The sequence below is a fragment of the Mobula hypostoma genome, chromosome X1 (assembly GCF_963921235.1).
Source record: "Mobula hypostoma chromosome X1, sMobHyp1.1, whole genome shotgun sequence".
In the NCBI taxonomy this organism is placed as follows: Eukaryota; Metazoa; Chordata; class Chondrichthyes; order Myliobatiformes; family Myliobatidae; genus Mobula; species Mobula hypostoma.
The window spans coordinates 26,164,255-26,192,192 of record NC_086128.1 but is presented as its reverse complement, the minus strand read 5'-3'; the positions used below and the strand labels follow the sequence as shown (position 1 = coordinate 26,192,192).

General features: G+C 53.5%; 1 protein-coding gene across 1 annotated transcript in view; it reads right to left on the bottom strand.

Annotated features, from left to right (window-relative positions):
- The window catches only part of LOC134340343 (integrin beta-7-like), a 34,887-nt gene extending 8,992 nt beyond the window's left edge, over positions 1 to 25,895 (bottom strand). The window contains exons 1-13 of the mRNA XM_063037472.1: positions 25,667 to 25,895; positions 18,572 to 18,659; positions 18,296 to 18,372; positions 17,392 to 17,593; positions 11,680 to 11,850; positions 10,676 to 10,917; positions 10,228 to 10,386; positions 9,730 to 9,825; positions 9,385 to 9,474; positions 8,285 to 8,422; positions 7,919 to 8,112; positions 6,615 to 6,835; positions 5,815 to 6,034 (exon numbers count right to left, since the gene is read on the bottom strand). Of these exons, the coding sequence (XP_062893542.1) occupies positions 5,815 to 6,034; positions 6,615 to 6,835; positions 7,919 to 8,112; positions 8,285 to 8,422; positions 9,385 to 9,474; positions 9,730 to 9,825; positions 10,228 to 10,386; positions 10,676 to 10,917; positions 11,680 to 11,850; positions 17,392 to 17,593; positions 18,296 to 18,372; positions 18,572 to 18,659 (1,898 nt within the window). The 5' untranslated portion in view covers positions 25,667 to 25,895. The remainder of the gene's footprint in view (positions 1 to 5,814; positions 6,035 to 6,614; positions 6,836 to 7,918; positions 8,113 to 8,284; positions 8,423 to 9,384; positions 9,475 to 9,729; positions 9,826 to 10,227; positions 10,387 to 10,675; positions 10,918 to 11,679; positions 11,851 to 17,391; positions 17,594 to 18,295; positions 18,373 to 18,571; positions 18,660 to 25,666) is intronic.
- Between the last annotated feature and the right edge of the window lie 2,043 nt (positions 25,896 to 27,938).

Genomic DNA, 27,938 nt, shown 5'->3' with positions numbered 1-27,938 from the left:
ACACAGAGTGAAGCTCCCTCCACACTGTCCCATCACACACTCCCGGGGTCAGACACAGAGTGAATCTCCATCCACACTGTCCCATCACACACCCCAGGGTCAGACACAGAGTGAATTTCCCTCCACACGGTCCCATCACACACTCCCAGGGTCAGACACAGAGTGAATCTCCCTCCTCGCCAACCCATCACACACTCCCGGGGTCAGACACAGAGTGAATCTCTCTCCACACTGTCCCATCACAGACTCCGAGGGTCAGACACAGAGTGAAGCTCCCTCCACACCATCCCATCACACACTCCCGGGGTCAGACACAGAGTGAATCTCCATCCACACTGTCCCATCACACACTCCCGGGGTCAGACACAGAGTGAATCTCCATCCACACTGTCCCATCACACACCCCAGGGTCAGACACAGAGTGAATTTCCCTCCACACGGTCCCATCACACACTCCCAGGGTCAGACACAGAGTGAATCTCCCTCCTCGCCAACCCATCACACACTCCCGGGGTCAGACACAGAGTGAATCTCTCTCCACACTGTCCCATCACACACTCCCGGGGTCAGACACAGAGTGAATCTCTCTCCACACCATCCCATCACACACTCCCAGGGTCAGACACAGAGTGAAGCTCCCTCCACACCATCCCATCACACACCCCCAGGGTGAGACACAGAGTGAAGCTCCCTCCACACTGTCCCATCACACACTCCCAGGGTCAGACACACAGTGAATTTCCCTCCACACGGTCCCATCACACACTCCCAGGGTCAGACACAGAGTGAATCTCCCGCCTCACTGTCCCATCACACACTCCCGGGGTCAGACACAGAGTGAATCTCCCTCCACACCGTCCCATCACACACTCCCTCAGTCAGATCCAGAGTGAAGCTCCCTCCACACAGTCCCATTACATACTCGCAGGGTCAGACACAGAGTGAATCTCCCTCCACACTGTCCCATCACACACTCCCGGGGTCAGACACAGAGTGAATCTCCCTCCACACCGTCCCATCACACACTCCCTCAGTCAGATCCAGAGTGAAGCTCCCTCCACACAGTCCCATTACATACTCGCAGGGTCAGACACAGAGTGAATCTCCCTCCACACTATCCCATCACACACTCCCGGGGTCAGACACAGAGTGAATCTCCTTCCACACCATCCCATCACACACCCCCGGGGTGAGACACAGAGTGAAGCTCCCTCCACACTTTCCCATCACACACTCCCGGGGTCAGATGCGGAGTGAATCTCCCTCCTCGCCAACCCATCACACACTCCCAGGGTCAGACACAGAGTGAATCTCTCTCCACACCATCCCATCACACACTCCCAGGGTCAGACACAGAGTGAAGCTCCCTCCACACCATCCCATCACACACCCCCGGGGTGAGATACAGAGTGAAGCTCCCTCCACACTGTCCCATCACACACTCCCAGGGTCAGACACACAGTGAATTTCCCTCCACACGGTCCCATCACACACTCCCAGGGTCAGACACAGAGTGAATCTCCCTCCACACGGTCCCATCACACACTCCCAGGGTCAGACACAGAGTGAATCTCCCTCCTCACTGTCCCATCACACACTCCCGGGGTCAGATGCGGAGTGAATTTCCCTCCTCACTATCCCATCACACACTCCCGGGGTCAGACACAGAATGAATCTCCCTCCACAGTGTCCCATCACACACTCCCAGGGTCAGACACACAGTGAATTTCCCTCCACACGGTCCCATCTCACACTCCCAGGGTCAGACACAGAGTGAATCTCCCTCCTCGCCAACCCATCACACACTCCCAGGGTCAGACACAGAGTGAATCTCCCTCCACACTGTCCCATCACACACTCCCGGGGTCAGACACAGAGTGAATCTCCCTCCACACTATCCCATCACACACTCCCGGGGTCAGACACAGAGTGAATCTCCTTCCACACCATCCCATCACACACCCCCGGGGTGAGACACAGAGTGAAGCTCCCTCCACACTGTCCCATCACACACTCCCAGGGTCAGACACATAGTGAATTTCCCTCCACACGGTCCCATCACACACTCCCAGGGTCAGACACAGAGTTAATCTCCCTCCTCACTGTCCCATCACACACTCTCGGGGTCAGACACAGAATGAATCTCCCTCCACACCATCCCATCACACACTCCCTCAGTCAGATCCAGAGTGAAGCTCCCTCCACACGGTCCCATCACACACTCCCAGGGTCAGACACAGAGTGAATCTCCCTCCTCACTGTCCCATCACACACTCCCGGGGTCAGATGCGGAGTGAATCTCCCTCCACACCATCCCATCACACACTCCTGGGGTCAGACAGAGAATGAATCTCCCTCCACACTGTCCCATCACAGACTCCGAGGGTCAGACACAGAGTGAAGCTCCCTCCACACTGTCCCATCACACACTCCCGGGGTCAGACACAGAGTGAATCTCCATCCACACTGTCCCATCACACACCCCAGGGTCAGACACAGAGTGAATTTCCCTCCACACGGTCCCATCACACACTCCCAGGGTCAGACACAGAGTGAATCTCCCTCCTCGCCAACCCATCACACACTCCCGGGGTCAGACACAGAGTGAATCTCTCTCCACACTGTCCCATCACAGACTCCGAGGGTCAGACACAGAGTGAAGCTCCCTCCACACCATCCCATCACACACTCCCGGGGTCAGACACAGAGTGAATCTCCATCCACACTGTCCCATCACACACTCCCGGGGTCAGACACAGAGTGAATCTCCATCCACACTGTCCCATCACACACCCCAGGGTCAGACACAGAGTGAATTTCCCTCCACACGGTCCCATCACACACTCCCAGGGTCAGACACAGAGTGAATCTCCCTCCTCGCCAACCCATCACACACTCCCGGGGTCAGACACAGAGTGAATCTCTCTCCACACTGTCCCATCACACACTCCCGGGGTCAGACACAGAGTGAATCTCTCTCCACACCATCCCATCACACACTCCCAGGGTCAGACACAGAGTGAAGCTCCCTCCACACCATCCCATCACACACCCCCAGGGTGAGACACAGAGTGAAGCTCCCTCCACACTGTCCCATCACACACTCCCAGGGTCAGACACACAGTGAATTTCCCTCCACACGGTCCCATCACACACTCCCAGGGTCAGACACAGAGTGAATCTCCCGCCTCACTGTCCCATCACACACTCCCGGGGTCAGACACAGAGTGAATCTCCCTCCACACCGTCCCATCACACACTCCCTCAGTCAGATCCAGAGTGAAGCTCCCTCCACACAGTCCCATTACATACTCGCAGGGTCAGACACAGAGTGAATCTCCCTCCACACTGTCCCATCACACACTCCCGGGGTCAGACACAGAGTGAATCTCCCTCCACACCGTCCCATCACACACTCCCTCAGTCAGATCCAGAGTGAAGCTCCCTCCACACAGTCCCATTACATACTCGCAGGGTCAGACACAGAGTGAATCTCCCTCCACACTATCCCATCACACACTCCCGGGGTCAGACACAGAGTGAATCTCCTTCCACACCATCCCATCACACACCCCCGGGGTGAGACACAGAGTGAAGCTCCCTCCACACTGTCCCATCACACACTCCCGGGGTCAGATGCGGAGTGAATCTCCCTCCTCGCCAACCCATCACACACTCCCAGGGTCAGACACAGAGTGAATCTCTCTCCACACCATCCCATCACACACTCCCAGGGTCAGACACAGAGTGAAGCTCCCTCCACACCATCCCATCACACACCCCCGGGGTGAGATACAGAGTGAAGCTCCCTCCACACTGTCCCATCACACACTCCCAGGGTCAGACACACAGTGAATTTCCCTCCACACGGTCCCATCACACACTCCCAGGGTCAGACACAGAGTGAATCTCCCTCCACACGGTCCCATCACACACTCCCAGGGTCAGACACAGAGTGAATCTCCCTCCTCACTGTCCCATCACACACTCCCGGGGTCAGATGCGGAGTGAATTTCCCTCCTCACTATCCCATCACACACTCCCGGGGTCAGACACAGAATGAATCTCCCTCCACAGTGTCCCATCACACACTCCCAGGGTCAGACACACAGTGAATTTCCCTCCACACGGTCCCATCTCACACTCCCAGGGTCAGACACAGAGTGAATCTCCCTCCTCGCCAACCCATCACACACTCCCAGGGTCAGACACAGAGTGAATCTCCCTCCACACTGTCCCATCACACACTCCCGGGGTCAGACACAGAGTGAATCTCCCTCCACACTATCCCATCACACACTCCCGGGGTCAGACACAGAGTGAATCTCCTTCCACACCATCCCATCACACACCCCCGGGGTGAGACACAGAGTGAAGCTCCCTCCACACTGTCCCATCACACACTCCCAGGGTCAGACACATAGTGAATTTCCCTCCACACGGTCCCATCACACACTCCCAGGGTCAGACACAGAGTTAATCTCCCTCCTCACTGTCCCATCACACACTCTCGGGGTCAGACACAGAATGAATCTCCCTCCACACCATCCCATCACACACTCCCTCAGTCAGATCCAGAGTGAAGCTCCCTCCACACGGTCCCATCACACACTCCCAGGGTCAGACACAGAGTGAATCTCCCTCCTCACTGTCCCATCACACACTCCCGGGGTCAGATGCGGAGTGAATCTCCCTCCACACCATCCCATCACACACTCCTGGGGTCAGACACAGAATGAATCTCCCTCCACACTGTCCCATCACAGACTCCGAGGGTCAGACACAGAGTGAAGCTCCCTCCACACTGTCCCATCACACACTCCCGGGGTCAGACACAGAGTGAATCTCCATCCACACTGTCCCATCACACCCCCAGGGTCAGACACAGAGTGAATTTCCCTCCACACGGTCCCATCACACACTCCCAGGGTCAGACACAGAGTGAATCTCCCTCCTCGCCAACCCATCACACACTCCCGGGGTCAGACACAGAGTGAATCTCTCTCCACACTGTCCCATCACAGACTCCGAGGGTCAGACACAGAGTGAAGCTCCCTCCACACCATCCCATCACACACTCCCGGGGTCAGACACAGAGTGAATCTCCATCCACACTGTCCCATCACACACTCCCGGGGTCAGACACAGAGTGAATCTCCCTCCACACTGTCCCATCACACACCCCAGGGTCAGACACAGAGTGAATTTCCCTCCACACGGTCCCATCACACACTCCCAGGGTCAGACACAGAGTGAATCTCCCTCCTCGCCAACCCATCACACACTCCCGGGGTCAGACACAGAGTGAATCTCTCTCCACACTGTCCCATCACACACTCCCGGGGTCAGACACAGAGTGAATCTCCCTCCACACTGTCCCATCACACACTCCCGGGGTCAGACACAGAGTGAATCTCCCTCCACACTGTCCCATCACACACTCCCAGGGTCAGACACAGAGTGAATCTCCCCTGACACCGTCCCCATCACACACTCCCGGGGTCAGACACAGAATGAATCTCCCTCCACACCGTCCCATCACACACTCCCAGGGTCAGACACAGAGTGAATCTCCCTCCACACCGTCCCATCACACACTCCCAGGGTCAGACACAGAGTGAATCTCACTCCACACCGTCCCATCACACACTCCCAGGGTCAGACACAGAGTGAATCTCCCTCCACACCGTCCCATCACACACTCCCAGGGTCAGACACAGAGTGAATCTCCCTCCACACCGTCCCATCACAGCATCCCTGTACTTGCTCACTGATGCAGAGAGGGTAGGTTTCCTCCCTGGACATGAGACTCACGTGTGGAGCTGACACGGGGTGGGGCAGTTGGGACACTGGTTGCAGATCGGACCCGTATATCCCCGTTGACAGATGCACTGACCGCAGCGGCAGTTGCCGTGTCCTGTGCAGAGCGAGCCATTCTCATGTCGGCATGCTTCCTTTGACAGCGGGCACTGGCACGCCTCCCCTTCGTAGCCCACATCACAGATGCACTTGCCACAGGAGCACCGGCCATGGCCTGTTCATGGGAGTGGAGTGATGGAGTTATGTAGGGAATGTGGGGGAGGGGATGGAGGGAGTGGTGTTTGAGAGTGAGGAGGAAGCGGGGGAAGAGAGAGGGAAGGAGGGAGGACGGTAGAGAGAGGGTAGGGAGTTGGGGTAGATGGGAGAGAGAGGGTGAATAGTTCATCATTAGTACAGAGGCAGTGAGTCAGGTTTGTGGGTGGAGAGCGTTTATTGGGATCCGATTTTTTGTTTGGTGTAGGGGTAGGGGTCGGCGTTTTCATTGAGTCAGCAGTTTGTGCTGTCAGTCGGGGAGTCTGCATTTGACATGGGTTTGCGATTCTGCATGAGTTTGGGTTCCCCGGCAGGGGTGTGTATTTGTTGGTGTTTGAGGCATTTGGAGGGAGGGTCTGCAGATATGGTGTTGAGGGGAGGGGATGTCTGTGTTTCTCTGGGTCTGCATTTGCCGGTCGGTACTTGCAGTTTTCGGAGGGAGGGCCTACGGGGACCACGTTTTAGTGTGTTTGTCGTTTCTGGAAGGTGGGTCTGCGTTTTTGTGGGCACTTTGCGGCCGGTGGAGATGTGAAAATGCTCACCACCGCACAGCAGGCTGTTGTGCCGGACACAGGAGGAGTCGTCACACTCGCAGTACTGCCCGCGCAGGTTCCCGTCGCACACACACGTCCCGCATATGCATTGTCCTTGCCCCTCACACAGTACAGACTCGTTCCCCTTCCGGCATGGCGCCAGCAAGTCTTCCAGCTGATCTTCGTCCCGTGTGCACTCACACAGCCGCCCCACGCGTCCTGGGAGGCAGCTGAGGGGGTGTTGCAGAGGGGCAGGGGGGAAAGGGGGAAAGGGAGGAGCGAGATAGGGTGAGGATGCATGAAAGGGAGAGATGGACAAAGGAGAAGAGTGGCAAGGAGAGAGGGGCAGTGCGAGACAGAGCAGGGAGGTTGAAGACATTGGGGGTGATGGTTGTGAAGAGACGAAGTTAGAGGGAGGAGGAGAAACGGAGAGATGAGTCAATCCAGATTAATTAATTCTGCTCCAGGAAAAACTTGAGTACTCTCCAATTCCCAATCCTAGATCATATCTCCCCATCCTGATCCCAGTCCCTATCCTAATCCTAAGAGTTGGGAAGTTATGTTTCAGCTTTATAAATCTCTGTTCAGGCCACACCTGGAGTATTGCACTCAATTCTGGTCAACCCATTACAGGAAGGGTGTGGGGGCTTTGGAGAGGGTGCAGAGGAGGTTCACCAGGATGCTGCCAGGATTAGAGAGCGTGAGCCGTAATGAGAGGCTGGACAAACTTGGGTTGTATTCTCTGGAGTGTCAGAGACTGAGGGGAGACCTGAGAGAGATTCTGAAAATCATGAGAGGCACAGATAGAGTAGAGAGCCAGAATCTTTCTCCCCAGGATTGAAGTATTGAATACTTTTTTCACACAGAGAGTGGTGGGTGCCTGGAACAGTGCTGCCAGGGGTAGTGGTGGAGGCAGGTACGATAGAGGCTCTTCGACAGGGATGGGCAGAAGAGATTAATTTAATTTGGCATTGAGTGGAGTTTTTGAGTGAGAGAGGTTGGGACTTGATTCCCTGGAGTGTAGGAGATTGAGGGGCAACCTTATAGAGGTGTATAAAACCATGAGGAACATGGGTAGGGTGATTGTACACAGTCCCTTTCCCAGGGTTGGGGATTTAAGAACTAGAGGAAGTGGTTGAAACAGGTACATTAACAACATTTAAAAGTCACCTGGACAGGTACGCGGATTTAAAAAAAATGATTAGAGGGATATGGGGCAAACAGATGGGAAGCTTGGCCAATCGTGTAGCCAGAATAAGCACTCCCCCCTTCTCCCTTGCCCCACGGTCCCCCTCAACCCCCACATCCCCCACCTGCACTGTCCGCAGTTCAGCGTCCCATTGCCGTGACTACAGTGTGTGTCCCCGCCGTCTGCATCTCCACAGTGACACGTGCAATTCGTCTCCACCGTGACCTCCAACGTTTCCGCGAAGCCCAATACGCGCAGAACGAAGTGCGCGCTGGCGGGGAGGCAGCGCGATGCAGTCACACCCACCGTGAAATTAATCTGTGGGGGGAGACCCGTTGATTAGCAGAGAAGAGAATGAGGTACAAAGGGAGGGGAGGGGGAGAGGGGGAAAGGGGAGGGGGAGCGGAGAGGGATGGGGGAAGGGCGGAGGGCGGTGGGGAGAGATTGGGTAGAGTGAGAGCTCAGAGTTCAGAGGAGGGGAGTCACTCACCTCCTGGTTAAAGCGGACCCCAGAACACTGCCCTGTATCCTGTCGGGAGGGATTGCTATCCCCACAGTAGGACTGGAAGGTGAGGGAGATACCTTCAGGGAGTTTTGAGTGCTCCAGCTTCACTGTGGATGAAAGGTTCTTGGGGAGAGGGATCAGAGAGAGCAGTCAGTGTCCAGTTATGTCCTCTGACCCATCAGCCCCCGATCTCTCCTTGCTTATCCCCTCCCTTCCTCTAACCCCCTCTCCCCAGTTAGCATACTCGCTCCCTCCTCACTCCATCCTGCCCTACAACTTCCCTTCTTGAACTCACCCTCCCCGTCTCCCCATCACCACTCTCTTCCCCCTCTGCCCTCCCCTCAGCCACCCGCATCCAGACTCCCATCTCTACCCTGCCCTCCCTCACCACTACGCACTCTCCTCCCCTCCTCTCCCCCAGCCCCCACTGCACCCCTCTTTTCACCTTAGTCCCCACTCATTTCCCCTCAGTCCTCCCTCCCCCTCAGCCCACTCTGCCCTTTCCCACCAGTCCCCCTCCCCCCATTCCCGTCTCCTCTCCCCCAAACCCCCTCCTTTCCTCTCAGATCCCTCTTTTCTTCAGTCCCCCCTCCTCCTCAGCTCCCTTTTCTCTTCAGTCCCCCTCCCCTCATCCCCTTATTTCCCTCAACCCTCTATTTTCCCCAGCCCCTTCTTTTCCTCTCCCCCTCCTCTCCATCTCCCCTCCTCTCCCTCTCCCTTCCCCCGCTCCTTTCCCTTGCCCCTCCCCTTCTCCTCCATTCCCCCTCCCCATTTTCCCTCACCCTCTTCCCCACCCTTTTCCTACCCTTCCATTCACCATCCCCCTTAATCATCTTTTTTCCCTCTCTCCCTGTCCCATCTCACATTTCTCCCTCTCCCCCTCCCACCTCACTTTCCCCCCTCCCATCTCTCCTACTTGCCACCCCTCTGTCCCTCCCATTTCCCACTCCCCCTCCCACCTACTCTTCCCCTCTTTCTTCCTCTCTTCCCGCATCTCTTCTCCCCTCCCCACCTCTTCCCCTACCATCCCTCCCTGTCTCTCCCCCATTTCCCCCCTCCTACCACAGAACGCCCCCGTCACTCACATTATAAGCCTCAGAGATCAACTGTAAGACGTTGCTTGAATCCGCTTTCAGTTCCCCGACTGCAGACTTTGGGATTAATTTACTGAGTTCCTGAGTCAGAGAGAGAGAGAGTGACAGAGAGTTTGTGAGGGAGAGATGGAGGGGTGCATTGAATGTCAGGGAGAGATGGAAGGGTAAGGGGTCAGAGAGAGAAAGATAGGGTGTGAGAGAGGGAGAGAAGGGGAGACAGAGTGAGAGGTGGGGGTGTGAGGCACAGAGTGTGTGGAGGGAGTACTAATGAAAGAGGGAGGTGTGACGGTAACAGTTGGGGTAGGGTCCAGGTGAGGGGATGAGGGTGACACTCACCTGGTACACAGGCACCACATTCTGGGTGACGGCGAAGATGGGCTGTATGTTATGCTTTGAGAGAGTCTGCACGAGCTGGCCCACCGATGGGTAGTCCTGCAATACAGGCCGCGAACGTCAGCTCCTGCCCGTGCTTGAGAACCAGCTCCCCGCCCAGCCTTTAACCCGCCATTTATATGCCAACTCCCGTCCTGTGTCAGTTCTTGCCTCGCATTTAAAAACATCAGTCCTAACCCTCATTTTTGCCCCTGTGTTTGACCCATTAGTTCTGTCCCACATTTACTGCGCCAGTCATGTCCCACGTTTGTGGACCAGTCCGCTCCATCCTCCATCCCGCGTTTATTCTCCATCCCGCCACCCCTCAACCCCTGCGTTATACGGTCTGTGTGGGATGGGAAGCATAGACATGTGTAACCCATGGGCAGGGAAGAGGTGGCCAGCGTTGAATGCCAGTGAGGAGATACGGGCCTGGGTCTGCGCGGCAGGCTCGAGACTTACGTAGAGGTTGCTGTCGGCGTACAGCCCTGTCTTGTCGAGGTGGCAGCGAGCGTCGTTGGGCAAGAAGATCCCACCAAGGCGCCCATCACCTGCGGAATGGAAGGTGGCATCGGACGTATAGACCAGGAGCTTGGTCACGTTCCTCCAGCCCACCTCCTTCTGTGGGGGGGGGGGGGAGAGGGAGAGGAGATGGGTCAGTGTGGCCAGAATGGAGAAACAATGCCCCCACATCATCTCCACCTCCTCCATCCGCTCTACCAACCTCCCTCCTCTGTCCCTCTCCCTCCACTTCCCTCCCCACTCCTCTCTCGCCCTCTCACTCCCTCCCACCTCTTACTCCACCCCTCCTCTCCCCATCATATCACTCATCCCTCTCCCTCCTCCCCTACATCCAAACCCTCACCCAACCCCACACCCCAACCTCTCCACCCCTCCCCACCCCACTCACTTCACATACGACCGCCTGCATCATAGCATCCAGCCCCCCCTCAGGGGTATCGAGGTTGCCGGACACCTCCTGCTTGCCCACCTCCGTCTCAAACTTGCCCGCCTCCTGGGTCAGCGGCAGCACGTTCCGGAAGCTGAAGGGGGGCTGGCAGTGCTCGCTGCGGTCGGGGCAGGGGCTGCGGAGGCGGCGAGGCAGCAGACTGGTGAAAGGCAGGGTGGTCTTGTCGACAAAGGAGCCAAATCCTGTGTGGAAGAAGAGAGAGGAGATGAGAGTGAGGAGGAGGAGGGGTCTGTCCCGCCATTGCCCTCCCCTCACCTCTGCACCTGGTGTCTTTCACTCCTGAGGCAGAGGACTTGCCTCCATCGGTTGAGGCACTGAGTTCAAGAGTGGAGAAGCATAAAACTGTTCAGGCCACATCTGGAATATTGCATTCAGTTCTGGTCGCCCCATTACAGGAAGGGTGTGGGGGCTTTGGAGAGGGTGCAGAAGAGTTTCACCAGGCTACTGCCTGGATTAGAGAGCGTGAGCTGTAAGGAGAGGCTGGACAAACTCCGGTTGTTTTCTCTGGAGCCCCAAGGCTGAGGGGAGACCTGAGAGAGGTTTGTAAGAGTGTGAGGGGCACAGATAGACAGCCACAATCTTTCCCCCAGGGTGGAAATTTGTAAACCAAGGTGGCATGTACATAAGGAGAGAAGGGATAACTCTTTCCCCCAGGGCTGCAGAAATCAGAAAACAGGCCTCAGGTTTAGGGTGAGAGGGGAGATGTTCAATAGGATTCCGAGGGGCAACTTTTTCACCAAGAGGGTGGTCCATACATGGAACGAGCTGCCAGAGGCAGGTATGATGACATTAAAATTGGACCTGAGGAATATGAGCCTAAGTTGTGGAAGAGCAACAGGTTTGGATAAGGATCTGGAATGGCATGGATTGATTGGGCGAAAGGGTCTATTTCTGTTCTATGCTTCTCCACCACTCCCTTCCATTCACCGCAAGAGCAAACTCACCAATCCGAACAGAATCAGTAATGTTGGTCAGAGTGAACAGCAAGTTACTGCCAAGTTTGCGGATGTACTCCAGGTCATCCTTCATGGAGTAGGACAGATCCATCAGGTAATACAGATCAACGGGATAACGCTCAGCTCTCCGGAACTTCACCCGGAAATGCTCAGTCAATCCTGGCAAGCGGAGACAGTGGAGGCAGTGAAGTTCCCAACACCCAAACTCACGCACCTTCCCGTCAGAGGATAACACAACTCCATCCGGTCATACACTCACACACTCCTCCCCAACTCCCCCATCTCACACTCACACACTCCACCCCAACTCCCCCATCTCACACTCACACACTCCACCCCAACTCCCCCATCTCACACTCACACACTCCTCCCCAACTCCCCCATCTCACACTCACACACTCCACCCCAACTCGCCCATCTAACACACACTCCTCCCCAAATCCCCAATCTCAAACTCACACACTCCCCCCAACTCCCCCATCTCACACTCACACACTCCTCCCCAACTCCCCCATCTCACACTCACACACTCCTCCCCAACTCCACCATCTCACACTCACACCCTCCTACAGAACTACTCATCTCACACTCACACACTCCTCCCCAACTCGCCCATCACACACGAAGACACTCCTCCCCAACTCCCCCATCTCACACTCACACACCTCCCCAACTCCCCCATCTCTCAGTCACACACTCCTCCCCAGCTCCCCCATCTCACACTCACACACTCCCCCCCTACTCCCCCTTCTCATACTCACACACTCCTCCCAAACTTCCCCATCTCACACTGACACACGCCTCCCCAACTCGCCCATCTCACACTCACACACTCCTCCACAAATTCCCCCATCTCTCAGTCACACACTCCTCCCCAACTTCCCCATCTTACACTCACAGACTCCTCCCCAACTCCCCCATCTCACACTCACACACTCCTCCACAACTCCCCCATCTCACACTCACATACTCCTCCCCAACTCCCCCATCTCACACTCACACACTCCTCCCCAACTCCCCATCTCACACTCACACACTCCTCCCAAACTCCCCCATCTCACACTCACACACTCACCCCCAACTCCCCCATCTCACACTCACACACTCCTCCCCAACTCCCCCATCTCACACTCACACACTCCTCCCCAACTCCCCCATCTCACACTCACACACTCCTCCCCAACTCCCCCATCTCTCCCCCATCTCACGCTCACACACTCCTCCACAACTCCCCCATCTCACACTCACACACTCCACCCCAACTCCCCAATCTCAAACTCACACACTCCCCCAACTCCCCCATCTCACACTCACACACTCCTCCCCAACTCCCCCATCTCACACTCACACACTCCTCCCAACTCCACCATCTCACACTCACACCCTCCTACAGAACTACTCATCTCACATTCACACACTCCTCCCCAACTCGCCCATCACACACGAAGACACTCCTCCCCAACTCCCCCATCTCACACTCACACACCTCCCCAACTCCCCCATCTCTGTCACACACTCCTCCCCAGCTCCCCCATCTCACACTCACACACTCCTCCCCTACTCCCCCTTCTCATACTCACACACTCCTCCCAAACTTCCCCATCTCACACTGACACACGCCTCCCCAACTCGCCCATCTCACACTCACACACTCCTCCCCAACTCCCCCATCTCACACTCACACACTCCACCCCAACTCGCCCATCTAACACACACTCCTCCCCAAATCCCCCATCTCACACTCACACACTCCTCCCCAACTCCCCCATCTCACACTCACACACTCCTCCCCAACTCCCCCATCTCACGCTCACACACTCCTCCCCAACTCTCCCATCTCACACTCACACACCTCCCCAACTCCCCCATCTCTCAGTCACACACTCCTCCCCAGCTCCCCCATCTCACACTCACACACTCCTCCCCTACTCCCCCTTCTCATACTCACACACTCCTCCCAAACTTCCCCATCTCACACTGACACACGCCTCCCCAACTCGCCCATCTCACACTCACACACTCCTCCCCAACTCCCCCATCTCACACTCACACACTCCTCCCCAACTCCCCCATCTCACACTCACACACTCCACCCCAACTCGCCCATCTAACACACACTCCTCCCCAAATCCCCCATATCACACTCACACACTCCTCTCCAACTCGCCCATCTCTCACTCACACACTCCTCCCCAACTCCCCCATCTCACGCTCACACACTCCTCCCCAACTCTCCCATCTCACACTCACACACTCCATCCCAACTCCCCCATCTCTGTCACACACTTCGCAACTCCCCATCTTACACTCACACACTCCTCCCAAACTCCCCCATCTCACACTCACACACTCCAGCCCAACACCCCATCTCAAACTCACACACTCCTCCCCAACTCCCCCAGCTCACACTCACACACTCCTCTCCAACTCCCCCATCTCACGCTCACACACTCCTCCCCAACTCCCCCATCTCACACTCACACACTCCTCCCCAACTCCCCCATCTCACACTCACACACTCCACCCCAACTCCCCAATCTCAAACTCACACACTCCTCCCCAACTCCCCCATCTAACACTCACACACTCCTGCCCAACTCCCCCATCTCACACTCACACACTCCACCCCAACTCCCCCATCTCACACTCACACACTCCTCTCCAAATCCACCATCTCACACTCACACACTCCTCCCCAACTCCCCCATCTCACAGTCACACACTCCTCCCCAACTCCCCCATCTCACACTCTCACTCCTCCCCACCTCGCCCATCTCACACTCACACACTCCTCCCCAAGTCCCCCATCTCACACTCACACATTCCTCCCAAACTCCCCAAATCACACTCATACACTCCTCCCCAACTCCCCCATCTCACACTCACACACTCCTCCCCAAGTCTCCCATCTCACACTCACACATACCTCCCAAACTCCCCAAATCACACTAATACACTCCTCCCCAACTCCCCCATCTGACACTAACACACTCCTCCCCAACTCCCCCATCTCACACTCACACACTCCTCCCCAACTCCCCCATCTCACAGTCACACACTCCTCCCCAACTCCCCCATCTCACACTCTCACTCCTCCCCAACTCCCCCATCTCACACTCTCACTCCTCCCCAACTCCCCCATCTGACACTCACACACTCCTCCCCAACTCCCCCATCTCACACTCACACACTCCTCCCCCACTCCCCCATCTCACACTCACACACTCCTCCCCAACTCCCCCATCTCACACTCTCACTCCTCCCCACCTCGCCCATCTCACACTCACACACTCCTCCCCAACTCCCCCATCTCACACTCACACACTCCTCTCAAACTCCCCCATCTCACACTCACACACTCCTCCCCAACTCCCCCATCTCACACTCACACACTCCTCCCCAACTCCCCCATCTCACACTCACACACTCCTCCCCAACTCCCCAATCTCAAACTCACACATTCCTCCCCAACTCGCCCATCTCACACTCACACACTCCTCCCCAACTCGCCCATCTCACACTCACACACTCCTCCCCAACTCCCCGATCTAACACTCACACACTCCTCCCTAACTCCCCGATCTCACACTCACACACTCCTCCCCAACTCCCCAATCTCAAACTCACACACTCCTCCCCAACTCCCCAATCTCAAACTCACACATTCCTCCCCAACTCGCCCATCTCACACTCACACACTCCTCCCCAACTGCCCGATCTAACACTCACACACTCCTCCCCAACTCCATCTCACACTCACACACTCCTCCCCAACTCCCCCATCTCACACTCACACACTCCTCCCCAACTCCCCCACCTCATGCTCACACACTCCTCCCTAACTCCTCCACCTCACACTCACACACTTCTCCCCAACTCCCCCATCTCACACTGACACACTCCGGCCAAACTTGCCCTTCTCACACTCACACACGCCTCCCCAACTCCCTCATCTCACACTCACACATTCCTCCCAAACTCCCCAAATCACACTCATACACTCCTCCCCAACTCCCCCATCTGACACTCACACACTCCTCCCCAACTCACCCATCTCACGCTCACACACTCCACCCCAACTCTCCCATCTCACACTCACACACTCCTCCCCAACTCTCCCATCTCACACTCACACACTCCTACCGAACTCCCCCATCTAACACTCACACACTCCTCCGAAACATCCCCATCTCACACTCACACACTCCTCCACAAATTCCCCATCTCTCAGTCACACACTCCTCCCCATCTTCCCCATCTCACATTCACACCCTCCTCCCCGACTTCCCCATCTCAGACTCACACACTCCTCCCCGACTCCCCCATCTCACATTCACACAATCCTCCCCAACTGCTCCATCTCACACTCACACACTCCTCCCCAACTCCCCCATCTCAAACTCACACACTCCACCCCAACTCCCCCATCTCACACTCACACACTCCTCCCCAACTCCCCCATCTCACACTCACACACTCCTCCCCAACTGCCCCATCTCACACTCACACACTCCTCCCCAACTGCCCCATCTCACACTCACACACTCCTCCCCAACTGCCCCATCTCACTCGCACACTCCTCCCAAACTCCCCCAACTCACACTCACACACTCCTCCCATACTCCCCCTTCTCACACTCACACACTCCTCCCAAACTTCCCCATCTCACACTCACACACTCTTCCCCAACTTCCCAATCTCACGCTCACACAGTCCTCCCCAACTCCCCCATCTCTCAGTCAGACACTCCTCCCTAACTTCCCCATCTTACACTCACACACTCCTCGCCAGCTCCACCATCTTACACTCAGACACTCCTCCTCAAGTTTCCCATCTCACACTCTCACACTCCTCCCCAACTCCCCATCTCACACTCACACACTTCTCCCCAACTCGCCCAACTCTCACTCACACACTCCTCCCCAACTCCCCCATCTCACACTCACACACTCCTCCCCAATTCCCCCATCTCACACTCACATTCTCCTCCCCAACTCCCTCATCTCACACTCACACACTCCTCCCCAACTCCCCCATCTCACATTCACACAATCCTCCCCAACTGCTCCATCTCACACTCACACACTACTCCCCAACTCCCCCATCTCACACTCACACACTGCTCCCCAACTCCCCATCTCACACTCACACTCTCCTCCCCAACTCCCCCATCTCACACTCACACACTCCTCCCCAACTCCCCCATCTCACATTCACACAATCCTCCCCAACTGCTCCATCTCACACTCACACACTACTCCCCAACTCCCCCATCTCACACTCACACACTCCTCCCCAACTCCCCCATCTCAAACTCACACACTCCACCCCAACTCCCCCATCTCACACTCACACTCCTCCCCAACTCCCCCATCTCACACTCACACTCCTCCCCAACTCCCCCATCTCACACTCACACACTCCTCCCCAACTGCCCCATCTCATCGCACACTCCTCCCAACTTCCCCATCTCACACTCACACACTCCTCACCAACTGCCCTATCTCACACTCACACACTCCTCCCCAACTCCCCCATCTCACACTCAGACACTCCTCCTGAAATCCCCCATTTTACACTCAGACACTGATCCCCTACTTTGTCCGGTCACACAGTCACTCATTCCCCAGGCTCCACCCACCTGCCCAGATTTCCATGCGTAGGGATGCGGCCGGGGTGGGGGGAGGGTTTGTCACTCACCTGGCCGGAGGTTGATCCTAACTTTTTGGGGAGCCAGTTGTATGTGGCCCTCTCCCTCAACGGACTGTCCGAGCTCACGGCTCTGCAGCACCTGGTGGGAGCTGCTAATGTTGACTATGCCCTCCGCTGGGCAGCCCCGGAGAAGCAGGCTCTCCTGCTCATCGCAGCGCCCAGAATCCGGCTCCCATGGCTGGATGAAATTCTGGAGGAGAAGTGGTGATTGTCGGGTGTGGGATGAGGCGAGTAATAGCACCAGTGGGAGTTAAATGTCTGCACCCTCTCCCAATCCCCTCCGTCCCCACCTTCTGCGTCATATTCTGCTGTTTCTGTGCGTGATTTGCTGCGAACCCACAGTTTCTTGCAGAAGTCAAGTCACTCTCCTGGGGAAGTGAGATATGGGGATGGGAGAGAGGCTGGTCTGGAGGTCGGCAGAGAGGATGTGACAGGTAGAGAGATAGAGGTACAGAGAAAGAGAGGAAAAGAGAAAGGAGAGGGTTTCTATCTGTGTGTGCGGAGGGTGGGAGAACTCGAGAGCAAAGGGGTGAATGTGAAAACAGTGAGACAGAGAGCTGGAAGACAGATCTCAGTGGTAGAGGAGGGAGGGAAGGGTAGAGGACAAACATCACTGTGAGGAAGGAGAGGGTGTGTGAGGAGGGCTGTGAAGAGGAGGATCCCACCTGTTTTCCCAGCAACGGAATATCCATGCCCTCCCCAGTGGGTCCCAGGCGGGAGGTGGGATACTGGACTTGGGGGAGGGAAAGGCACCTTGGGCAGGGCTGAGGGTAGGAGATGCCTTCCCTTCCCTTCCCTTCATCCCCTCTCCCCAATCCCCCCTTTTACTCTCCTCTCCTTCCCTTTCTCCCTCCCTGGCTACTGGGGTGGAAGGTGACTGATTCCCACCTACCTTGTCTTTGCACCAAGAACAGTTGGGGTGGGCGCTGATGCAGTCATCACAGGAGGCCTGTGATCCACAGGGCGGTGCTGGGGGGAGAGACACAGGTCAGTGATACTCCCTCCCCTCCTCATCCCTCTATCTTCTGACCCCCTCCCCACCCACACTCTACCCACCACTCAGTTACTCCCCTCCCTCAATCATTTTCTACCTTCCTCTCTCTCCACCATTTACTCCCCTCCCTCCCTCCTTTGCCTCCTCACCCCCCCCCCCACCTCAGTTACTCACCTCCTGCAGCCAATTTCCCACCTCCACATCCGGAAGGGTCAGGGTCCCAGAAGAGGAGGGTGATTACCCACACCCACACTGGTGGCATCTGTGGCAAAGAACACCAGTCAATCCACCAGCACCACCAGCAACCCCAGACTCCCAGCCTTCTTCCTCTCCCCAGGGGCACGACACGCTGTGAACAGTGGGGAGTGTCAACAGACAGAGGGACCTCGGTTTACAAGGGTTGGGTGTGTGTTGAGGGATTGAGGAAGTTCGATGTACAACCTCAGTCCGTCAACACTTTTTACCTCAGAGGGGGTGTTGGTGGGGGCGTGGGGGGACAGAAACTTTCACAGCACCCGGGGACTACCTGGAAAACACTTTTGGTTCTCCAGGGCAGGGAAGAGTCCACAGCGACTGCTGGGGGTTAGGATTGGTGGAGGGGGTCAGAACAGACTCAATGGGCTGAAGGGCCTGTTGCTACCTGCTCTGACTCTGTCTCACCTCAGCTCGCACACCTCCCATCTCCTCCCACCACCGCATGTATCCAGTTCCCTCCTCCCAACCCCATCACTTGCACGTCCCTCTAGCCTTACCACAGATGATGCCTCCTCACACGCTCACCCCTTGTCTTAGCATGAAACCTGTCCTGTCCGTACTGACTAAGATCTCCATCTCAGCCAGTCCAATTTGCCCGTGTTTGTCCTGTTTCCCTCTAAACCATTCCCGTCTGTGTACCTGTCCAAAAGTCTTTTAAATGTTGTTCATGTACGTGCTTCAACCACTTCCTCTGGCAGCTCGTTCCACACACCCATCACACTCTGTGTGAAAAAATTCCCCCCTCAGGTTCCCTGTATATCTCTCCTCTCAGCTTAAACCTGTTCCCTCTGTTGATTGATTCCCCAAATGTCTACCCTACCAACACCTCTCATAATCTTACAAACCTCTCTCAGGTCTCCCCTCAGTCTTCGCCGCTCCAGAGAAAACAACCCAAGTTTGTCCAGCCTTTCCTTGTAGCTCATGCTCTCTAATCCAGGCAGCATCCCGGTGAACCTCCTCCGCACCCTCTCCAAAGCCCCCACACCCTTCCTGTAATGGGGTGACCTGAACTAAATGCAATACTCCAGATGTGGCCTGATTAGAGTTTTATAAAGCTGCAATATCTTGACTTTTATACACAGTGGATTCCGGTTAATTGGGACCCATCAGGACCGGTACACTTTAGCCCAATAAGTAGCTGCCCCAATTAGCCAAAGTTTCATGGAAATAGTTAAAAAGGTATAAAAAAAAGACAAGCTACCATTTACCTGAGTAACAAATTATGTATTTAAATGAAATACAGAACAAGTTGGAACACCACCAATACTACTGCAGCACTATAAAACCGTATTAGTTCCTAATGGTTACTGACGGAGGAATTCCTGCAGCGTACACTGCCACATTCTTTTAATTGACTGTAAATGAACAAAATCAGCGCAGACTCCTAGTGCAGATAATGGACTGACTTTATACACTGCTATTGATGATTGCATTCTCCAAAATCTTCATTTTCATTATAACATTCAAGCTGACTGTAGATACCTTTACATTCTTCGTAGTTTCTAACTTGTTGAAGTAGTGAAATAATTTTATTTTCACTCCTGGCCACTTCTATCATCTCCAAACCTGAATGCTTGAAACTGCAGTCAGCAAAACCGCTCTGAATTGTCTTGTTGCTTATTTCTTGCCAGCTGTCAGTGATAAAAATCGTTGCTTTTTGAACACAAATACACACATCTGATGCTATTAAAAACTGTTCACTCTTAGCATGCTGTTATGTCTAATGGCCACACAAGTGCACACGGCTGATACTAGTTAGAAACTGTTTGGCCACAGTTTCCTGTCCCAGTTAAACAGCAGTGTAGTGTCCCAAATAAACAAAGGGAATCTTGGCTATTTTCTCGATGAGTTTTTGATTTTAAAAGTTGCCCCAAATAAACAGCTGCCCAGATTAGCTGATGGCCCAATTAAGCTGAACCCACTGTATATTATCTTTTAGTGTATGAGAGGTCCAGTCAATAGTTCTACAACAGTGGGGTGGAAGCTGTCCTTGAGCTTGGTGATATGTGATTTCAAGCTTTCTATCTTCTGCTTGATGGGAGAGGGGAGAAGAGAAAACGTCCAGGGTGGGCAGGGGTGGGGGTTCCTTTGAAGTTGACACCTCTGTTGTGGTCACCACTCCCTATGGCAGCTTGTTCCATACACCCACCATCCTTCTGGCTGAAATAGTTGCCCCCTTAGGTCCCCCTTAATTCCTTCACTTCTCCACAGACAACTCACATAACATTACAGCACAGTACGGGCTCTTCGACCGACGGTGTTTTGTGACCTTTTAACCTACTCCAAGATCAATCTAACCCTTCCCTCTGACATAGCCCTCCATTTTTCTATCATCCATGTGTCTATCTAAGAGTTCCTTAAATACCCCTAATGTATCTGCCTTTCACACCACCCCTGTCAGTATGTTCCACACACTCACCACTCATTGTGTGAAGAACCTGCCTTGGACACCTTCCCATCACCTTAAAATGATGCTCTCTTGTATCAGCCATTTCCACCCTGGGAAAAAGTCTCTGCCTTTATCATCCTGTACACCTCTATCAGATCATCTCTCATCCTCTTTCGCTCCAGAGAGAAAAGCCCTAGCTCGCTCAATCTATTGTTGTATGACATGTTTTCTGAATCCAGGCAGCTTCCTGGCAGATTTCCTCTGCACCCTCTCTAAAGCTTCCACAACCCTCCTATTATGAGGCAACCAGAACTGAACACAATACTCCAAGTGTGGTCTAATCAGAGTTTTAAGAGCTGCAACATTACCTCACGGCTCTTGATTTCATTCCCCTGACTAATAGAGGCAAAAACACTATATACTGTAGCTTCTTCACCACCCAATCATCTTGCACGGCAACTTTGAGTGATCTGTGGACGTGGACCCTACGAGCCCTCTGTTCCTCCACACTGCTAAGAATCTAGCCATTAACCCAAGATCTAGGCCTCAACACCTCCCTGTGCAAATGGAACCTCGATTTCCTCACACGTCAGTTTGGGCTGGCAACGACATCTCCCCCACGATCTCCATCAGCACAGGAGCACCACAAGGATCTGTGTGCTTAGCCCCCTGATCTACTCGCTTTACACCAATGACTGTGAGGCTAAACACAATGCCATATTGAAGTTTGCTGGTGACACCACTGCTGTTGGTTGAATCAAAGGTGGTGATAAATCAGCATACAGGAGAGAGATTGAAAACCCGGCTGAGTGGAGCCACAACAACAACCTCTCTCTCTAAGTCAGCAAAATCAAAGAGCTGATTATTGATAACAGGAGGAGGAAACAGGAGGTCCATGAGCCAGTCCTCATTAGGGGATCAGAGGTGGAGAGGGTCAGTAACTTTAAATTCCTTGGCATTATCATTTCAGAGGATCTGACCTGCGTCCAGCACGTAAGAGCCATTACATTAAGAGAAAGCACGGCAGTTCCTCTACTTTTTTACAAATTTGAGATTTAGTGTGCCATCTAAAACTTTGACAAACTTCTATAGATGCACAGTGGAGAATATTCTGAGTGGTTGCATCATGCCCTGGCATGGAAACACCAGTGCCCAGGATCAAAAAACCCTTCAGAAAGTGATGGGTACAACCCAGTCCATCACAGGCAAAGCCCTTCCTGCTGTTGAGCGCACCTACAGGGAGCACTGCCACAAGAAAGCAGAATCCATCAGCAAGGACCCCCACCATCCAGAACACGCTCTCTTCTCACTGCAACCATTGAGCAGGAAAGTACAGGAGCCTTCGATCTCACACCAGCAGGTTCAGGAACAGTTATTACCCTACAACGATCAGACCCCTGAACCAGTGTGGATAACTTCACTCACCGCAACTCTGAACTAATTCCATAACCTACAGACTCACTTTTAAGGACTTTACAACTCATGTTCTCAGTATTATTTATTTTTTATTTGCACAATGTGTCTTTTTTTGCACATTGGTTGTTTGTCATTCTTTGTTTATATACAGTTTTTCATAAATTCTATTGTGATTCTTTATTTTCATGTAAGTGCCCGCAAGAAAATGGATCTTATGGTAGTAAATGCTGACATACCTTGATAATAAATTTTCTTTGATTTTGACTTTGATTAATCCTGTGTAGTCTGCCTCTAAATTCGACCTTCCAGAGTGAACCATCACATTTTTCTGGGTTGAACTCCACCTGCCACCTCTCAGCCCAGCTCTGCATCCTGTCAATGTCCCGTTGTAACCTATGGCAACCTTCTACACTATCCAAAACTCCACCAACCCTCGTGTCATCTGCAAACTCACTAACCCATCCTGCACGGGTATGTACTTAAGGGGAACCTGAGGGAGAACTTCTTCAAGCAATGTGGAACAAGCTGCCAGCGGAAATGGTGGATGTGAGTTTGATTGAAATTTTTGAGATAAATTTGGGTAAGTCCATGAGTGGAAGGGATTTGGAAGGCTATGGTGCAGGTGCAAGTCAATGGGACTAGGCAGGGTAACAGTTTTACCTAAGAGACAGCTTCTCCGTCTCTACCTTATCTACCCTTTTCATAATTATATATGTTTTTATAAGATCCCCTCTGATTCTTGTGAATTCCAGTGAGTATAGTCCCAGGCAGACACATCCTTCTACACCCTGCGTGTTCATGTCTAAGTCATCCTGTCCAAGGACGACAGAGGGCAGTGTTGGGGGGGGGGGTTCTTTGGGCTGGAGGTCCTTCATCAGCGGTGTTCCGTAGAACATTTGGGGAAATTTGGTATGTCACCAAAAACCAGCAAATTTCTCCAGATGTGCAGTGCAGAGCATCTGACTGGTTGCATCACCACCTGTGTGGAGGCTCCAATGCCGAGGATCACAAGACACTGCAGATGGTTGTAGTCTCAGCCAGATCCATCACAGGGACAACCCTCCCCAACATCAAGAACATCAGCAAGAGGCAGGACCTCAAAAAGGTGGCATCCATCAAGAACCCTCAACACCCAGGACGTGCTCTCTTCTCACTACTACCACTGAGGAGGAGGTACAGGAGTCTGAAGACCCACACTCAATGATTCAGGAATGGCTTTTCCCCTCCACCACCAGAGTTCTGAACGGTCCAGAAATCCAAAACCACTATCTGAGTTCCTCTTTTGCACTACATATTTATTGTAACCTATAGTCATTTGTATGTCTTGCTCTGTACTGCGACCACAAAACAATGAAACAACACATTTCACAGCGTACGTCAGTAATAATAAAGCTAATTCTGATTCAGATTCTGGATCAGTGCTTGGACCTCTGCTGTTTGTGATATATAGGTAAGATTTAGACAAAAATGTAAATGGAATAATTAGTAAGTTTGCTGATGACACGAAAATTGGTGGAATCTTGGACAGTGAAGAAGATTGACGTGAGCAGTGAAATGGCAGATGGTATTTCATCCGGGCAAGTGTGAGGTGTTGCACTCCAAGGGGTCAAATGGAAGGGGAAAATGTACAGTTAACAGCAGGAGCTGGGATCTCTGAAACTGCTGACAGAAGTAGATAGTGAAGAAGTGGTTAAAAAAAAGCTTGCTTTTGTCGATCAAGAGACTGAGTGTAAGAATCAGGAGCTCAAGATGCAGCTGAATAAAGCTCTAGTCAAACCACACTTGGAGTATTGAGTACAGTTCTGGTCACCCCATTACAGGAAGGGTGTGGGGGCTTTGGAGAGGGAGCAGAGGAGGTTCACCAGGATGCTGCCTGGATTAGAGAGAATGAACTATAAGGAGAGGGTGGACAAACGTGGGTTGTTTGATACTTTCCTTCTTCTAGATATACTCCTTCAATCAGTTGCAACCTGTAATTGCCCTTTTAAGAATGTAGACAGCGTAGACAGCTGGTATCTATCTCCCCAGAGCGGAACTGTCTAATACCAGAGGGAACGAATTTAAGCTGAGAGGGTTAAGTTCAAAGGTGATGTGTGTGGCAAGTTTTTCGCACAGAGACTGATGGATGTTGGAACATGCTGCCAGGGGTGGTGGTAGAGGCAGATATAATAGAGTGTTTAACAGGCTGTTCGGAAGTCACATGAATGTGTAGAGAATGGAGCGACTTGGACATTGTGTAAATGCTAAGTACAGACATGGTGGGCTGGAAGGCCTGTTCTGTGTCTTAAGCTCTGTGAGTGTCTCTGATTCCACCCCCTCCTCTGGCAGCATCTTCCAGATATCACCCACACTCTGTGTGGAGGGAAATTTACCCCTCTGGTCCCCTTTAAACAGGTCACACCTACTCCCTCTTGTTTATGCCCATACTCTGGGTAAAATATTCTGACTTAACTTTGCCTCCCATAATCTTCTACATGGACATACCCTCTTTTCACGATTACCACCAGGGAGAAGGCACAGGAACGTGAAGGCCTACACCCAATGGTTTAGGAGTGCTTTCTTCCCCTCTGCCATCAGATTTCCGAACGGTCCACAAACTCATTAACACTAGCTCACAATTTTGCTGTCGTTTTGCACTATTTATTTGCAACGTCTAGTGTTTTTTTTTATATGTCTTGCACGATAGTGCTGCCACAAAACAACAAATTTCACACGTCAGTGACAATAAACCTGATTCTGACACCAAAGAAAGAGAGGTGGGGGTGGGGGACGAGGAGTGAGGAGGGGAGAAGGAGAGGTGCGTGGCGGCAGAGAAGTGATAGAGAGAAGGAGATAAACAGAGAGAGAGAAATGCAGAAGGGGGACGAAGGAGGAAGAGGGAGGAGGTGAGGTAGATGGGGAAAGGGGGAGAGGAAAGGGAAGGGGAGAAAGACAATAGAAAAGAGGGAAGTCAGGAAAGGACAGACTGGAGGGGAGAGAAAATATCGCAGAGAGAGGGAAAGCAAAAGAAAGAAGCTGGGGAGAGAGGATGAGATACAGGAGCGAAGGAAGAAGGCAAGGAGAGGAGAGGGGAGAGGGGGAGGGAGAGGGAGGTAGGTAAACGGGAGGGAGAAGCTCAGCGATAAAGGAAAGGGGGGAGAGGGGGAAGGGGGCACGGAGAGAGGAAATGCGACACAGGGAGGGAAAGGAAGATCCCACGCGGTGCGCACCTGCTACTGATGGACGGTCTCGCTGTTCTCCCGCTCTGGCGCTGGTAACGTCCCCTCGGTCCGGTGGTGGGGCGGTGGGGTGCTCGGATCGCGGGGAAACAGAGAGGATTCGCGGAGCGAGGCTAGACAGCCGTTCAGAGAGCGGAGCGGCAACAGGGTTTACAGCGAAGTCCCAACAGGAACCGCGTCAGAGAGGGGGAGAGAGAAAAGCAGAGAGGGCAGATCAGTAGAGGGAACCCAGCAGAAGAGAGAGAACAGCAGTGGGAGGAAAGGGGGAGAACAGCAGAGTGTGGGTCCCAGCAGAGAGAGAGAGAAAGAGACCCAGCGGAGGGAGGGAGAGACTATGAGTGAGGGACCCAGTAGGAGGCAGAAACCAGCAGAGGGACCATGAATGAGGGACCCAGTAGGAGGCAGAAACCAGCAGAGGGACCATGAATGAGGGACCCAGTAGGAGGCAGAAACCAGCAGAGAGACCATGAGTGAGGGATCCAGTAGGAGGCAGAAACCAGCAGAGGGACCCAGTAGGAGACAGAAACCAGCAGAGGGACCATGAGTGAGGGACCCAGTAGGAGGCAGAAACTAGCAGAGGGACCATGCATTCTGGTCTCTCCCTCCCTCTGCCACTTAGCAGAGGAGATTTACGAGGATGCTGCCAGGAATTGGAGGACTAAGTTATGGAGAGAGAATGGGCAGGTTGAGACTTTATTCCTCGGAGTGTAGGAGACTGGGAGGGACATTGTAAAACCATGAGTTGAGTGATCTACTCTGATGGTCTCACTCACTCTGATCCCTCCCTCTGCCTCTCCCCATGTCTGTGCTCCTTGCAGGGTCTGGTGGGGGGGGGGGGCGGCAGGTGAGGAGAGAAAAGGGGGGAACTAGAATGGGGAATGGAAAAAGAGAGAAGATGATGGGGAGATTACAGAAGTTGGAAAAACCGATGTTCACGTCATTAGGTTGAAGTCTACCCGGAGAGGATATGAGGTGTTGCTCCTTCAACCTGAGTGTGGTGGTAGAGGAGTCCATGGACAGACATACCAGAGTGGGAATGGGAATGGGAAGTCAAATTGAAATGGGTGGCCACTGAGAAATCCCAACTTTTGTGGCAGACAGAGGAAAAATGCTCAATGAAGTGGCCCTCCAATCCATGTCGGGTCTCACCAATGTAGGGAATGCAGTGGGAGCATTATAAGCCTTTTCTCAGCCTCAGTTCCTGGCCTTCTCTCCGTAACCTTTGCTGTCATGTTCAGTCAAGAACCTATCAATCTCTGCCTTGAATACACCTGGCCTGGCCTCCACAGCTGAATGTGGCAACAAATTCCGCAAATTCACCACCCTCTGGCTAAAGAAATTTCTCTGCATCTCTGTTTTGAAAGGATGCCCCTCTATCCTGAGGCTGTGCCCTCTTGTCCTGGACTCCCCCACCATGGGAAACATCCTTTCCACATCTACTCTGTCTAGGCCTTTCAACATTCGAAAGGTTTCAATGAGATCCCCCCCCTCCCCCTCATCCTCATCCTTCTGAATTCCAGCGAGTACAGACCCAGAGCCATCAAACATTCCTCGTATGATAACCCTTTCATTCCTGGAATCATCCTTGTGAACCTCCTCTGGACCCCCTCCAATGCCAGCACATCTTTTCTAAGATGAGGAGTCCAAAACTGTTCACAATTCTCTGGGTGAGGCCTCACCAGTGCCTTATAAAGCCTCAGCATCACATCCCTGCTCTTGTATTCTAAACCTCTTGAAATGAATGCTAACATTGCATTTGCCTTCCTCACCACCAACTCAACCTGCAAGTTAACCTTCAGGGTGTTCTGCACAAGGACTCCCAAGTCTCTCTGCATCTCAGATTCCTGTATTTTCTCTCTGCTCCTACCCTTGGATAAAAAGGACTGTGACCATCAACTTTATCTACACCCCTCGTGTTTCTATAAAGCTCTATCAGGTCACCCCTCAGCCTCTTTCACTCTGAGGAAAACAGTCCCAGCCTGTCCAGTCTCTCCTGATAACTCAACCCTCCAGTCCTGGCAACATCCTGGTGAATCGTTTCTGCACTCTCTCCAGCTCAATCCCATCCTTCCTATCTCTGGGTGACAAAACTGTACTCAGAACTACAGGTTGGGCTCACCAACATCCTGCACAGCTGGAAAATAACGTACCAAAACTTGAACTCGGTGCCCTGGGGTGCTGGGGTCAATGTGGGTCCTGATCTCAGTATGGGTATCCGCATCCTGTCGCTGCTGTGCGTGTTGCTCAGATCCCCCAGCCAGAA